The sequence below is a fragment of the Chrysemys picta genome, chromosome 8 (genome assembly GCF_011386835.1).
Source record: "Chrysemys picta bellii isolate R12L10 chromosome 8, ASM1138683v2, whole genome shotgun sequence".
In the NCBI taxonomy this organism is placed as follows: domain Eukaryota; kingdom Metazoa; phylum Chordata; order Testudines; family Emydidae; genus Chrysemys; species Chrysemys picta.
In genome coordinates, this window is record NC_088798.1 from 1,796,307 (window position 1) to 1,811,202 (window position 14,896).

The 14,896-nt window shown below is 62.0% G+C and overlaps 1 protein-coding gene across 1 annotated transcript; it reads left to right on the forward strand.

Moving 5' to 3' along the window:
- The first annotated feature begins 149 nt into the window (after window positions 1-149).
- On the forward strand, window positions 150-13,482 carry ATP6V0B (ATPase H+ transporting V0 subunit b). Its single transcript, XM_065555334.1, has 8 exons — window positions 150-306; window positions 7,417-7,465; window positions 8,469-8,552; window positions 9,060-9,137; window positions 9,873-9,942; window positions 10,928-10,979; window positions 12,458-12,648; window positions 13,134-13,482. The coding sequence occupies exons 1-8, from the start codon at window positions 240-242 to the stop codon at window positions 13,158-13,160; spliced, it is 618 nt and encodes a 205-aa protein (XP_065411406.1). The 5' UTR covers window positions 150-239; the 3' UTR covers window positions 13,161-13,482.
- Window positions 13,483-14,896: the final 1,414 nt, after the last annotated feature.

Here is a 14,896-nt window from a genome sequence, read left to right on the forward strand (position 1 = left end):
CGGCCGCAGCCAATGGGAGGAGCCGGCACAGACATGCGGGGAGGAAGGAGCTGGCGCGGAGCACTCTGGGCTTTGTAGTTTGATCCCCTGGTACCGCCCGCCCTCCCCGGAGCCAATCGCCAGCCTCGCGCCGGTCACGTGCCGGGGTCCCGGCCCGCCCGGTCACATGGTGCGAGTCAGGTGACCTGCTCGCCTCCCAACCGGTCCTTCCCCGCAGTCCGCGCTGAGGAGCCGCCGCCATGACCGGGCCGCTCCTGCTGTACACGGGCCTCGGCCTCGCCTTCTGGGCCACGCTGGCCGGCGTGGGTGAGCGGGGGGGGCGGCCCGGCGGGCGGGGCTCGCTTGGGGGAGGGGTGGACATGGAGGGGGATGGGGGAGGGGGTCAGAGTTGGGGGGGGTGGACATAGAGAGGAGGGGGCCGGGGGGAGATGGTCAGTTGGGGGAGGGGGTCAGTTGGGGGAAGCAGAGGGGATCGGAGTTGGGGGTTAGTTAGGGTAGGGGTGGACATGGAGGGGGTCAGTTGGGGGAGGGGTGGACATGGAGAGGAGGGGGGAGATGGTCAGTTGGGGGAGGGGGTGAGAGTTGGGGGGGTGGGGGTTAGTTGGGGGAGGGGTGGACATGGAGAGGAGGGGGCCGGGGGGGAGAGATGGTCATTTCGGGGAGGGGGTCAGAGTTGGGGGGAAGCAGAGGGGGTCGGGGTTGGGGGGATGGGGGTCAGTTGGGGGAGGGGTGGACATGGAGGGGGATGGGGGAGGTGCTCAGTTGGGGGAGGGGGTCAGAGTTGGGGGGATGGGGGTTAGTTGGGGGAGGGGTGCACATGGAGGGGGATGGGGGAGGGGGTCAGAGTTGGGGAGGTTGGGGGTCAGTTGGGGGAGGGGTCAGAGTTGGGGAGGTTGGGGGTTAGTTGGGGGAGGGTGGACATGGAGGGGGATGGGGGAGGTGCTCAGTTGGGGGAGGGGGTCAGAGTTGGGGGGATGGGGGTTAGTTGGGGGAGGGGTGGACATGGAGTGGGGTGGGGGAGATGGTCAGTTGGGGGAGGGGGTGAGAGTTGTGGGGAAGGGTAGGGGCTGTGGGGGCGGAGGCAGGAGTCCTGTTGCGTGAAGTCCCTTCTGTCTGGGCAGGGATCCGCCTCACACCCCCTGCCCCAGGGCAGCGCCCTCCTGCCTTCGCTTGGCACCTGCTGGGGCAGGAGAGTTGCACAGGAGCGTAGGGCTTCTTGTTCCTGTCGCCCATTACGCTGAGCCCAGGCTGGTGGCGACCCCCGGATTGTGGCTATGGGCCGGGGGGCGCTGCCTCTCCTGCTGCGGGGTGCTCCCAATCTCCTCTTGTAGCACAGGCAGCTACGTTTGGGCCGGCTGCCTGGTGGGCTCGGAGCGTTCCTCCTGTCCGGTTTGGCTCTGGCTGCGGTGCGTGGGCTGAGCTGCAGTTTGTACCAATGTGCTCGGCCCCTGGGCTGCGTTCCTTAGCTGGACCTTCGCTTGCAAGTGTCTGCCGCGGTGGGGTAGAGCCGTCCAGTTCTTAGTGAGTCCAGAGGCCCATCTGTCCCCTTTGGCAGCCCCTGCAAAGGCCAGGAATGAATGAGCTCTGAGCCTGAGGCCCCCTTGTGCCCACAGCACCTGAGCTTGGCAGTGATGGGGGTTTTGGAAGGACCTGCAGTGGGGTTCTTCAGAACAGGGTTGAGAGGCATCAGTGGGAGGCTGCGGCAGGTTTGGGTCACTGCTGTCTGCTGGACAGGTCCTGCAGACGAGCTGGGGGGAGGCTGGACAGGTCCTGTGGGCCAGCGAGGGCCCAGGCTCCTTTCACTGCAAGGATTCTCCCGCTAAGACTTCCCTGGGGTAGGAGTCTCTCTCCCCTGCTGAGCCCGAAGGATTCTAACACTAATGTAGTTGTTCTTGGTGAGCATCCCCCGGGAGTGTCTTCAGCTGAATCTAGGTAGTCACTTTTGGGGGCATTTAACTTCAAGCCCTCGTGTTAAAGGGGACAGGTCTCCCAGTCAGAGCACAGAACTGGGAGCCAGGCCTCCTGGGGTCTGTTCCTGGCTCTCTGACCCACCCGGTGCCGTGCTTCACCTCTTCCCTATTGGTAAACGGGTGACGGGTGGTGTTGTGGGGGCTAGTCTGGGTCTATCAAGTGCGAGACAAGTTGTCATTTGGCTCAAAGGGGGAGGAGGGGCAGCAGCAGGACTGCAGGAAAACAGGCCCTGTGGCTTTCCAGATGGAGTAACCCAGCCTCTGCCAGGCTGAGAAGCTGGCTGTCCTTAGTAGTTGTCCGAACGATGTTGTTTTGAGTAGGTGCACGAGTTTCTCCGAGCTTTGGCTTGAAGCCGCTGGCGTAGCACTTCTGCGGCGCAATGGAGATGCCCCGTGGAAGGGCAGCTCTCCGGCAGTGGGCTCAGACTGTCTGGTATCCTCGTGGTGACCGTGGTTTTGAGGGTCAGAGCGTCGTTGAGCACTGAGAACTAGTCAGGCTTGTACTTTGATGGAGTTGCAGGTTAGCGCCTGCTCTCGTAGCCCAGTGAGGTGGGCACGAACAGCCTGGCTTCTCTCTGAGAGACTACTCCAGACTCGGTGCTCAGACGAAGGGGCAACTGAATAACAAGGTGACAGTGCTGCTGGCTCAGTCAGGATCTCCCCGGAGGTCCCGTGGGCCTGCCCTGCTCTAATCCACCCCCTGCCGAAGTGAACCCATCGAGAGTCGGCTCAATGCGATCCATGAATCAGGCGGCTCTTGGAGATGTGCTGGGTGCAACATCGTGACGTGGGCTTGCTGAGCCATCGGGGAACGGTTTCTAGTTGAGGCCGGGCATTGACTGCCCACATCCTGTGCAATCCCAGCTCCAGTAGAGAGGAGGCCGGAACCGATCTGCGCCTTTGTTTCTGCATTCTTGGCTGGTCAGCGAAGTGCCAGAGAACCCACTGGGAATGCGCCAGGGCTCGCAGCCTGCAGTAACCCTAACCCTCGCACCTGTGCTGTGTAGTCTGGGAGCCGGCACACAATGGAACACAGTGTCTGTCACCCGGCATGTTTTGTCAATAAAACCCAGGGCCCAATATGTTCGGAGCCAGGGAGAAGGAGCTGTAGGAACCTGCTTTGGGTTTGGCCTTGTGCTAGTCAGTGGCAGCTGAGACTGGCTGGGCCTGGTGGCTGGGCCTGGTCTGTGGAGCAGGAACTGCAGAACCCAAAACAGTAAACAGCCCCAGTGCAGACGCGTCTGCCCTGGCGGAGACACTCAGGCCTCTGGGCACACGCGGGGGTGGGGAGAAGGGAAAGGGGCCCATGCGCTGCGCTGCCCCTTTGCAGGCCGTTCCTTGTGTTCTGTGCAGCTTGCTCAATAGGCCAGGGTGACTCGTTCCTTCCTCCTTTCATGACGGGGCCTGCTGGGAACAGTTTTGCTTCCTCTCTTGTGTTCCTCACCCCGTGGCCACTCCAGCCAGAGCCTGGGGTTTTGATTCTCCCTCCCCCAGGTTGCGAGGGGCCCCCGCTTGGCATATTGTAGTCAGGCTGGCTGTAACTGACCGGTGCGTGGTGACCCCAGTCCTGCAGCTCCTAGCGTGGGGAGAACATGAGCCACTGGGGCCCTGTGGCTATTGTGGGGGTGTCTCCCATGGGCCCAGGATAGTCCCTGGAGAGGCCTGCACTTTGTCCCAGATCACAGGCTGGGGACAGAGTTCTTACCAGCCAGTGGGGGCAGCAGTGGGCAGGGCCGGGGTGGTGGGTCCTGGCCATCGCAGACAGAAGCGAGACCCAGCAGGCTGGTCTGGGGCAGGGCTGGGCTAGACACCTCCCTTGCCCACCTTCCCAGCCCTTGCTGGCCAGAGGCTGGGAGCAGGCAGGGTGTAGTGGGCTCTGAGCTGCTTTGAATGCAATTTGAGCACTGTCCGGTGAGCTGCCAGCTCCCTGCTAACTCCAGTGATTCAGGGACTAGAGCTGGGGGTCCCTGGGGGACTGGCTGTCCGGCAATGGTCGAACGGCCGGGCCTGACTCCCCTGCATGCAGCCAGGCCTGTCCCCTCAGCTGGAGCATTGACACTGCCCAGAGCAAGCGTCCCAGCCAGCCTGGTGGGTTAACTCTGGGCGAGTCCCTCCGGCTAGAGGCTGGCCACAGATGTGAGGGGCCAGGGCAGCCAGCCACCTTCCCTCAGGGCTTGTGGTTCCCCCCTAAGGCATCTGGGGGGGGGGCCTGGGTGTCTTCCTCCATGCAGGCCCCCCTGCGTGTTCTGACCCACGTGAGGTGGCTGAGTTAGCTGCCAGGTGACTCTCCGCGAAGGTCTGCTCAGTGCACTGAGCGCTCGGTGCTTTAGAGACTGCCAGGACGCCAGCTCCCTGCCCCAAGGAGCTCAGTGACTTGAGCCTGTGAATTCTGCGGGGGCCGGCGAGGCCATGGATTCTGGCCTTGGCGTACGAGGGAAGGTATCTGATGTTTTGGAGGGGACTCGCCACCCTCTCTTCCTCCGTGTTCCCTTCTAACCCTGCTTTGCTGAAGGTGTGATTGACATGCTGCCTACACCATGCAGCCATCCAGCCTTCGCTCTGTTACCCACCCCACGTATCTGGTGTGATGCCAGGACTGGAACGGCTGCCTTCGGTTATCTGCTCCTTGGAGCAGGGGCGCGGCCTCCTCTGTGCCTGGGATACAGCCCCAGAACCATACAGGCTGCATAAATAATGCATGTCTTCTCCACTCTGCCGCTCGATTTTCCAGCTTGCGCTGCTAGTGCCCCTTGGGAAGCGCGGAGGAGATGTGCTGTTAGTGAGGGGAGACTTCTCACAACCAGTGCCCAAGGAAGGGCTGGAAACCGTTCTGAGTCAGATGTTCCCGCACTGGAGGGGGGGTTAAGTGCATGTGAATTTCAAACTCTGTAAAGGAGGGAGCTGGGCCCTGCTGCTGGCCCTTCATTGGGCTTGTTTGAGGCCTGGGTTCTCGGCTGGGACCTGACAGATGAGTTGTTGGCCTTTTCCTCCCGCAGGCAGAAATTGGTTACCGCTTTAGCCTGTGCGCAGCACGCTGTGTTTCAGAGCCTCTCCTGCTCTGGGCACTGGTCAAGCTGGCCCCGACTGGGGAGCGTTGGGACTCCCTAGCAGAGTGTGCAGTACTCATGGCTTCAAAACGCAGCGTTTGTACCTGTGGGGTGAGGCGTCCCCCTCCCTGGCCAGCCATAGAACAGCTTCCGCTGTTGTATCAAGCTCCCGGCCCCGATGCGGCGTCACCAGTGCCTGCCACTGCTCCGTGGGCGCAGAGGGAGATTGGCGTGGCACTGGGCAGTTCCCTGCTGCTATGGGGAGACCTGGGGGCAGTCAGGAAACTGTCTCAAGGCTTGTTAATTTCTTGCTGCCATTGCTTGGGCAGGCTCTGAGCAGCAACTGGCCCTGAATCTGAGCCGTGGCTGGTCTCTCTCGTATCCCCTCTGGCTGGCTGGGGAGTGGGACGCTTTCAAGTCCTGGTTTGGGGGTCGGGGGCGTTAAGCTATTGATTTAGGACGTTTTACGAGTCCCTGCCATGTAAACCTCAGAAACCAACCAATCATCCTCACAACAGTGAGTTTGTTTAAAGAGACCGTGTAAAGGATTTAGTCACCCGCTCTCGGTGGTGTGGCCATGTTGGTGAGCTTCGGTGCAATGCCCGCGCCACGTGGGTTCTAGTGATTGTATGACAGCTGATTGCAAGCCCCGTGCTGTGTGGTTTCCATGGGGAGGGGTTTCTAGGCCTAGTGTCTCTAGCAGGGCTTGTGCCTAGCAGCTGCTGTGAGTGCGAGGGAGCGCCGTAGTCTGGAAATCAGGAGATTAATTCTGGGGGGAAGAGGCCAAGTGCTGGGGCACCAGAAATACCTTTACAAGCAAGACTGTCCTGGGAAGGAGGGGGCTGAGTCCCCTCCGCCAGCCGCTGAAATGGGAGAAATGGCCCCAGGCTAGCGGGGAGCCAGTTTCAGTTAGACCCCCCCCTTCCCCTTTACGATGGGCACTGGGGCACTGCTGGGGGTGCCCAGGGATGTGCTGAGCAGGGTGTGGGGGCCTTTCCTAGCCCGCCTGCCTGAGCTGGGCTCCTTGCAGCTCTCTGCATCACCGGAATGGGCTGCTAGTGGGGGTGAGTCTCTCGCCCACCAGAGTGTGGCCTGCTGCCCCAGCATGTCCCCTGCAGCTCCCTCCCCAGGCCCCACAGCGCTGGGCCCCTTGCGCTGCTGGAGCAAGGAGAGAGGTGTTTTTCAGGAGTCATGGAAGAGAACAAGCCATGGGTTGGAAGGTGAGGTGATGGGCAGATCCCACGCGGCCTCAAGCTGCAGCAGCCTCCATGGTGCTGGGACATGCTCCTCCATCCTGCTCCGGCTCATTTCTGTGTTTGGGGGCAGTATGGCCTAGTGCAGTGATTCTCAACCCGTGGGCCACGTGCGGCCCAACCAGCTCTCAGCTGCGCCCATGTGACACCCTCAGGGCCATACAGGTAGTGTCTACATGGTGTGGATGGAGAGCTGCATATGCGGCCCACAGTGGTAACTAGGTTGGGCACACTGGTCTAGTGGTTAGAGCACGGCTCTGGGTGCCAGGAAGGGCAGAGTTCTAGTCCTGGTCGCTGCTCGGCCCCTGCTCCGTATCCTGCCAGCGCTCCTAAGCCAGCAGCCATTCCCTCGCAGGGCTCTCAGACCTAGTGCCCCAGGAGCGTGCAGCCCAGACCCATCCCGGATTGCTGTGCCCAGCCGGTGCAGACTGTCCGCCCCGTGACTCGTGCTGGCGCTGACTCACGGGTGTGGTCGGAGGCTCAGGGTGACAGGGCAGCATGTGAGGATCAGTAAAGGAGCCCGGTCTCTGCACTGCGGAAGGAATGAGCCAGCCATGCCAAGTGCTCACGCGCACTCCCTGAGGGGCAGGGCGCTGGGGGAGCGGGGCAGACCCCGCTGGGTCCCGAGAGCTGCCTTGCCCTGGCTGGCGGGCGACCTCATCTGTACCTTCAGGGCCAGATTGGCGCCCGTGGCCCAGCTGGAATGGGGTGGTTGTCTCTCCCCGCTGACCCTGCTTTGTGGGTGGAGGAGGGGCCAGACACCACGGTGATGGACGCAGTAGCAGCACGCGCAGGATCTGTCTCCAGTCAGCGTTGGTGCGACGCCCCCTACGTGTGCGAATGAGGTGGTCATCAGGCTGGACCATGGCTGCTTTCAGCGTATCTGGCGGGAAACACCGGGACAGCTGCTGGCGGGCGCCCTGGGCGTGGGGAATCCATCCCACCCTAAGCTCCCCAGAGCAGGGCTCCCCGTCTGTCTGGAGGGCTGCCTGGCACGGGGCTTCCTGGTGCCCTTCTGTCCACTGGCAGCCAGGCTGCTCGGTTGGTGCGGGTGGCTCACAGCAGCCGGGATGGGCCGGGTGGGAGCAGCTAGGCCAGGCTGGAGCTCGGGCTGACTGAAGGTTTCCCCCTTGCTCTTCTTTTCAGGTATCTGCTACACGATATTTGACCTGGGCTTCCGTTTCGATGTGGCCTGGTAAGATGGCTCTCAAGTGCTGACCCTGCGGCTGGGTGCCCTGCCCAGGGCTAGGCGGGCGCTTAGACGGGCAGGTTCCAGCGAGCAGGGCTTCCCACTGAGGGCGATAGCTGGCAGAGGTGACCAGAAAGCAGCACCTGCTCTTTCACGTTGGCCAGCAGTCGTCCTCGGCCCGGGCAGAAAATGGGCCAGGGGTGTGCAGGGAGAACGTGTGGCTGCGCGGAGAGACTAACTCTGACAGCAGAGACCCAGAACCTTCGTCACTCCCCTGGCGTAGGAGCTGCTCCTCTCTCGGTCTCCCATGGCTTGGAGCCCGCTCGGTGCTGGCGTGGGCTGAGGGCATGCTACACCCGGCTGGCCCAGCGCTCTGCTCACTCCCGCTGTGCACTGTCCCGTTCCACTGCTGGATCCTGCCACAGGGCGCCGGGCTGCAGCTCTGCTCCCCTCCCCATTGCAACCAGGAAAGCCGGCACCCTGCCCTCAGCGTCCAGTCGCGCTCTGCTGCCCCTGCCCTGCCCCTTCCTGTGCTCTCTGCTAGCTGCCTGTGGTGCTGCTTGCCGACAGGCGCTATCCAGATTGCCCTGGGCTGGGCTGGCTGATTCCCCAGCAGCCGGCCCTACGCCTTCCTCCTCCAAGGGCAATGGGGACAGGGCTTTCAAGTGTTCTCCTGCCTGGCCTGGGCTGCAGGAGGAGTCTGCCCGGTCACGTCAGGGCTCTGGGGGGTGACGGCTGGGGACGAGGCGTGGTTGGGTCTGCCTGGGGGGCAGCGTCGGGCTGGTCTCTTATGCTGGGGAAGGACAGGTGGGCCCTGTGCTGGAGCCCCCAGGAGCTGTGTGCGCACGTGAGGGTGGCCATTGCACTGGGGGGGCCGCAGAGCAGGCAGCCGTCTCGCCTGCTGCCCTCCTCCCATGGAAGGGAGGCGCTGGGCCGTCGGCCCCTGGAGCGCTGGGGCATGTGGGGCCGGCCCTGACTCTGCACTAACGAGGTTCCCTTCGGCCTCTAGGTTCTTAACGGAAACCTCCCCCTTCATGTGGTCCAACCTGGGCATCGGCCTGGCCATCTCGCTGTCCGTGGTGGGCGCAGCCTGGTGAGTTGGGTCCCATTGTCCGGGACTGCTGGTCCCGTGGGGTTTGCTGAGGCTCCTGCTGGGGGGGCCGGGGAGACGTGCCCCGGGGGGTGGCGATGCCATGCCTGAGTCACCCATCGGCTGCTGCCTGGCTCCGACATCTCAGCAGGGCACCTTGGGTCTGGGGCAGCTCCTGCTGGTGGCTCTGGAGAGCTGCTGGGGATGCTGGTGGCCTGGGAGATGCCAGGCTGGTCTCCGTGGGTTCTATGCCAGCAAGTCGCAGTCGGGCTGGCAGCTGCCCTGTGTCCCTGGTGCCGTTGCTTTTCCCAGCCCGTCTCACCGTGTACGCCTGGGGTGTGAGCGGGACGGGCTGGGCGTTCAGCTCCCGCTGAGCTTGCTGTGAGCTCTCTCCGGTCCGCGCTCGGCTCTGCCCCAGGGAGGCACCATCTCCTCGTTGGCAGCCGCTTGCTCTCCGTCCAGGCAGGCGCCCGCCCAGGGCTCCCTCACTGACTGCCCTGTCTCTTGCAGGGGGATCTACATCACTGGCTCCAGCATCATCGGTGGGGGAGTGAAGGCCCCCAGGATTAAAACAAAGAACCTGGTCAGGTAAGGACAGCTCGTCCCCAGTGTGGTGCTCCGGGACAGAACCTGGCACCTGCGGGGAACAGCGCCCCAGGGAGCTAGTCAGCGGTTCACCGGAGCTGCTCATGCTTCCCCAGCACCATGGCCCCTCTGGGCTGTGCGGTACAGCGCTGAGCCCCTTGGTCTGGGGCTGGGATCCCAGCCCTGCTAGGGGTCCGGCTGGGTCACTGTGCAGCTGCTGGGCCCTGTCCCCACAGCCCGCCCCCTTCTCCGGCCCACGCGCTCCGGTGTGCGGGGGCACCAGCCAGTCCAGACCTGAAGGAAACAGCTTCTGCCTGGGCCTCTGGGCTCCTCGCCCTCGGACTGGAAATGTGAAACATCCTGAAGCACCAGTGCATGCTGGGAAAGGCAGTGCTTCCTGTCCCTGGCTGGCAGCAGGCCCCCAGGGGCTATGGGGCGGTGCAGTGGCCTGCGTGGGGGCTGAGTTAGCTGTGTGGGGTATGAGGTTCCCCACCCTTGTGCCTGTCTGTTGGATGCTTCCCATCTGTGCTGGGGTGGCGAAGGGCCAGCGCCGCCCCCCGCTGGAGCGTCTCCGCAGCGGGGCTGGGGGGCTTAGCTGGGGGAGATGCACTGGGTGATGTCAGCCTGGGGGCCCCGCAGGGAGACGCCTCGTCTGTCAGCACGACAGGCAGTTGTGGGGGGCAGAGGCTGGGCTGTGGGTCTCTGGCTCCAGTTGCTAACGCTGCCCGTCATCCACAGCATCATCTTCTGTGAGGCCGTGGCCATCTACGGGATCATCATGGCGATTGTCATCAGCAACATGGCTGAGGTGCCTGCTGCCGGGAGGGGGGGGGGGGAGGGGGCACCCCCCAGGCAGCCCCTGGAGCTCTGCACTGTCTCCCCTGACATGTCCGTACGGGGGGGGGGCATAGCCAAGGCTCAGGGTCTCTTCACTGCTTCCCTCAAATATCGCTGGGCAGAGCAGCAAACCCAGCGCAGGCGCCTGGCGGGGGGATCCCCTTCCGCATGGGGTGTCCCTGGCTCCCCTGGGCTGCGGTCCTGGCTCTAAGTGGCCTGTACCAGCTGCGGCAGTGCCAGGAGCCCGGGGAGCTGGTGGTAGTGGGCAGAGCCTGGCGTCCCGCTGGGCTGGGGGCTGGGTGCCCACGGGGCGTTCCTTGGCTGGGATAACGGGTGAATGGGTTCAGGCTCCGAAGCCACTGTGGCATGGAGGAGTTGAGCTGGGCTTCAGGAGGGGAGATGGCTCTGGTAAAACCCTGTTATTCCAGCCTAACCCAGGCAAGGGGCGGCGCCTGAGCTCACAGCCGGAGCAGGCCTGGCCCTCTCGGGCAGGGTTGTGGCTCCATTGTCCAGATCAGGGCAGGGCTTGCCCCGGGTCCCACTGTGACTTGAATCAGACGTGGCTGTGAGTCCCAACTCATCTTCGAGGCAGAGCCGTTTCTCCCTAGTCCGCCCGTCACGCTGGGGAGCCGGGTGGGTTTGTCCGATGCGGCCCAGGGGGTGCGGCTTGAGCAGGGCAGCAGGGTCCCAACCTGCGGGCGATGCCTTAACGGGCGTGTCTTGCTGCCATATGCCCGCTCAGACAGACACGGATGCTGGTTCTGTGCGGGGCAATCCCCCTCTGCCCCGGTGTGGGGCGGGGAGTGGCCTGTGGAGCAGGGAGTTAAGGCCCAGGACTGGGACTCTGGGGGTCTGGGTCCCAACTCTGGGCAGCCGGTGCCCGTCCCCATGGCAGGGAGCTCTAGTCAGGCTGCTGTACCCCTGCCGCTAACCCTGTGCCATGTGTCGTCTTCCAGCCTTTCAGCGGCACCACCCCAGAGACCATCGGCGCCAAGAACTACCACGCAGGTAAGCGGCGCCCTGCCCCGTGTCGAGGGGCCTGTGGGGCCAGCGGGCTCTGCCCTGTGTGGAGGGAGGCTCCTGCACCCCGGCCCCATGCCAGTGCCTGTTCTCGCTGCACGCTCCAGCATACTGTTCCCCTAAGGTGTGCACAGTGGTCCTTGTTTGCTCCCTGTGTGTGCAGTGCAGCCCTTCCTGGGATGCTTGGCGGCAGCCGGACCCCTGTGAGAGCAGCCGTGAGCCCTGTCTGGGCCCTAGGGCAGCGCTCTGCCCTAGGAGCTGCACCTCTCCTCTGGGGCAGGCACGGCTGGGGAGCACTGGCCTGTCCCACTTCCGCCCCTGCAGGCCCAGCTGTCAGAAGGGCCGCCCGCCTCGCCTAGCATCGGGAGCGGGTGTCTGGCTGGATAGTGTTGTACTTAAAGGACTGCACAGGGTCTTTCCAGAGGGAGTAAGGCAAAGCCCCACGTTTATTAGTAATACGTGTATCAATCCACACTATAGCATACGTGTATTACCCATAAACGTGGGACTTTGCCTTACTCCCCCTGAAAAGATCCTGTGCAGCACTTGAAGTACAACAGTTTGGTGGAGAATTGCGAAAGGGGGAAGGTATCACGAGCATTTATCGAGTAATGAAACAAACTTTGGGAAGTATGGAAAAGCGATCGTAAACCTCGAAAAGTATTGAGAAGCGATGGATCATTAAAGTGTGCACACCCCCGGGGGTAGAAGGCCAGGTAAAGAGAGGAGAAGTAGCGTTCTCGCTCCAAGAAAAGAGGTCTTGGTAAATAAGAGTAAAGAGATAAGCATTGCTGTGTTAGTCCCCGTAGGAGGTCGGGTATACTAGACAATGTTTAAACGGAAGCAGTCTTTGAAGAAGGCTCCCAGAGAGGAGACTGAGAAATTGGCATTTGTAAAAGATGTGACCCCTTGTACCACACAGCCCCTGGGGCCCTTCCTGAGCCTGCCAGGAGAGCGCCCTGTGCCTCCCAATCTCCACCCTACTGGGCACCTGCAGCCGGGCTCTGGACCCAGGGCGGCTGCCACAGGGCAGGGAAATGTTGCTTCCCCTCAGACGCTCCTATGTGGCCATAGATGGGGGACCAGTCTCTGGGGGCATCTTCCTAGGTAGCTGGGGTCTGGGTTCCCTTGCCCCAAACACACAGTGCCACCTGCTCTTGGTGTGCGGCGGCAATTTGAGCTCACCCTGGCACTGCGCAGATCTGTGGCCGGCTGAGCGCACAGGGCCCTGCCTGGCAAAGGCACTTCAGGGAAATGGCTGGAATTTGGCAGCCTTGGTTTGTCCTCTTCATATTCTGCTCTGCCCCCTTAACTCTGCCTCTGGCAGCTCCTAAGAGTTTCCCAGCCTGGGCCAGCGCCCGGAGTGCCCCAGCGGGCTCTCACAGGAGGAGGCCAAGCCCCTGTGCAAGCCAGGCCTTGGCCTGGGGCCTGCTGCATCTCACCGCTCCCTGCCCCATCCCTTCCAGGTTTCTCCATGTTTGGGGCTGGTCTGACCGTGGGCCTCTCCAACCTGTTCTGCGGGGTGTGCGTGGGCATTGTGGGCAGCGGGGCTGCACTGGCCGACGCCCAGAACGCCAGCCTCTTCGTCAAGATCCTGATCGTGGAGATCTTCGGCAGCGCCATCGGGCTCTTCGGGGTCATAGTCGCCATCCTGCAGGTACCGGCTCCTGCCCCGCTGGGCCCAGCGTGCTCCTGGGGCCCCCAGCCCCACATCAGCCCCAGGTGTGGGCTGCCCAGCTCATCAGACAGGCCTAGGTGTCTGCAGAGCCTCAGTGTCCCAAGGGGGGTGATGGGAGGGGTGCAGCCACTGCTCTCTGGTGAACAGAGAAGCCCACCCAGGGGACGCGGGCGGGGAAATGATGCAGCGGCTCCATGTGATGGCACCATCTGGCCTGGCTGCTGGAACCCATCTTGGCAGTGCCAGCCTCTTCCCCCCCCCCCCCCTCAGCAGCCACAGGGAATAGTTTGACTGGGCACCGGAATCGGAGCGGTTTGTGCCCAGGGCTGATTGGGGAGGAGCAGCCCGTGGGTCCTGCAGCTTCAGCCAGGCTGCCTGGTCAGGGCAGTTGGGGGGCACTTGGCAGGGTGTGCTCCTGGGAGGGGCTCGGGGCGTGCTCTGACCCGTCTCCTTTCTCTCTGCAGACATCTAAAGTAAAAATGGGGGACTGAGCCCCTGCCCGTTCTGGCCTGGCCCCCTGCGGGCGCGACTGTACATATTTATTTAATGTTTCTATTTCCTGATCGGGGGCGTCGCTTCGCCGCGTCGGGAGCGGGAGCCCAGGTGTATAGAACCGTCCCTGCTGATCCGCCGCCCGCTGGCCCCATGGAAGAAATAATCATCTGTGTGTGAATTCGGCTCCCTCCTGTCGGCCCAGCCAGCCGGAGGAGGGAGCGGGGGGGGGCAGGGTTGCTGCCTGAGTGTTCCCGGTGTGTGTACAAATCAATTGACCAGTGTAAGTCAGTGTCACGTGAAATAAACATGGTTCCTGTCCCTGCCTGCTGTATTCTGTCTGTGCCATGCACTCCCATACTGCGCTCAGGGCATGCTGGGGCACTGCCAGCCCTGCGTGGCCACGGGGACATGGCATTGAGCATGGCACTGGTGTTCCCAGTGCTCTCTTCCAGCAGTGGCCGGGCTAGCCCAGATCTAGCTCAGAACTGGCTGGATGTTGCTGTGAGCTGGCTCTTGCAGGCAGCTGCCAGTCATGGTGCTGCCCTCTGCTAATGCCAGGGGGAGACACAAGAAGAAAATTCTTAAGCTGGCGTGGACCTGTGCCCAGGGTGCCAATGGGTTAGTGGAAGGGGGGCCTGCCTCAGATCACTGCTGCAGCTGAGGGAGACCCTGGGGTCAGGCTGGCAGAGAGCTGAGGGTTGGGAGTGAGAGGCACAGTGGACATGGGGAGGGAATGTCATCAGAACGGCCACACTGGGTCAGACCAAAGGTCCATCTAGCCCAGAATCCTGTCTGCCGACAGTGGCCAGTGCCAGGTGCTTAGAGTCCTGTCTGTAGGCATGCCCCTGCATGCATTGCTGAGTCATAAGGTGTATCTGCCTTTTCTCAGTGGGTCAGTTGTATAGCTGATGGTCCTTAATGGCCATCAAGCAGGCTAGGCAGAGCGGACACCAACTTGTCTGGGGTGTCACCCAGAAGCCAAGCACAAGTTTTGAAATATAAGCCTGAAATAGGCAGCCACAAGTAAACCTAGACCAGCCCTGTCTGGGGTTTATCCAACCTGTTCTTAAACACCTCCAGTGATGGGGCTTCTGCACCTGCCCTTGGACGCCTGTCCCAGAGTGGAACTCCCCTGGGAGTTAGCCAGCTTGTTTCTAAGAGCTAACCTCGAGCTCCCTGGCCGTAGATTAAACCCATCATGCTCCCAGCCTTGAATTCTTGTCTGGTTCCATCCCACTACCAGTCTTGCCCCAACTTTGTCTTGGACTGACATCAGGCTAACTGGGTTATAGCTTCCTGGGTCACCCCGTTCCCGCCTTTCAGTCATGGTGCAATGTTAGCTTTTCCTCAGTCCTCCGGTGGAGCCTGTTCAAAATGACACACGGGATTTAGAGAGTTCCTTGGCCAAGTCTTTTAACATGTTTGGGTGCAAGTTATCCAGGACTGCAGGTTCCAAAGGTTTCACTTTAATACTTGCTGTCTAGCATTCGCCCTGGTTCTTGAGGGACTAGAGAGTGTTTCATTATCAGACTCCGATATGGACGTATCGTCCCGTCTCTTTCCAAATACAGAAGAGAAATATTTAAGTACTTCTGTGAGTGACAATTTTGCTATCCTGCTCTAATACTGGTCGTGGCCCATTGCTAGGATTTGGCTTGTTTTCCTCGTCTATTGAAAGGATTCCTGCTCGGTCCTTACCCCTCCAGGCCCTATTCCTCGCTGATACCTTTAA

Coding starts and splice junctions, on each gene's coding strand:
- ATP6V0B (XM_065555334.1), top strand. CDS start 240: ATGACCGGGCCGCTCCTGCTGTACACGGGCCTCGGCCTCGCCTTCTGG. Junction 7,466..8,468: donor TTCCGTTTCGATGTGGCCTG/GTAAGATGGCTC, acceptor TTCGGCCTCTAG/GTTCTTAACGGAAACCTCCC. Junction 9,943..10,927: donor TCATCAGCAACATGGCTGAG/GTGCCTGCTGCC, acceptor GTCGTCTTCCAG/CCTTTCAGCGGCACCACCCC.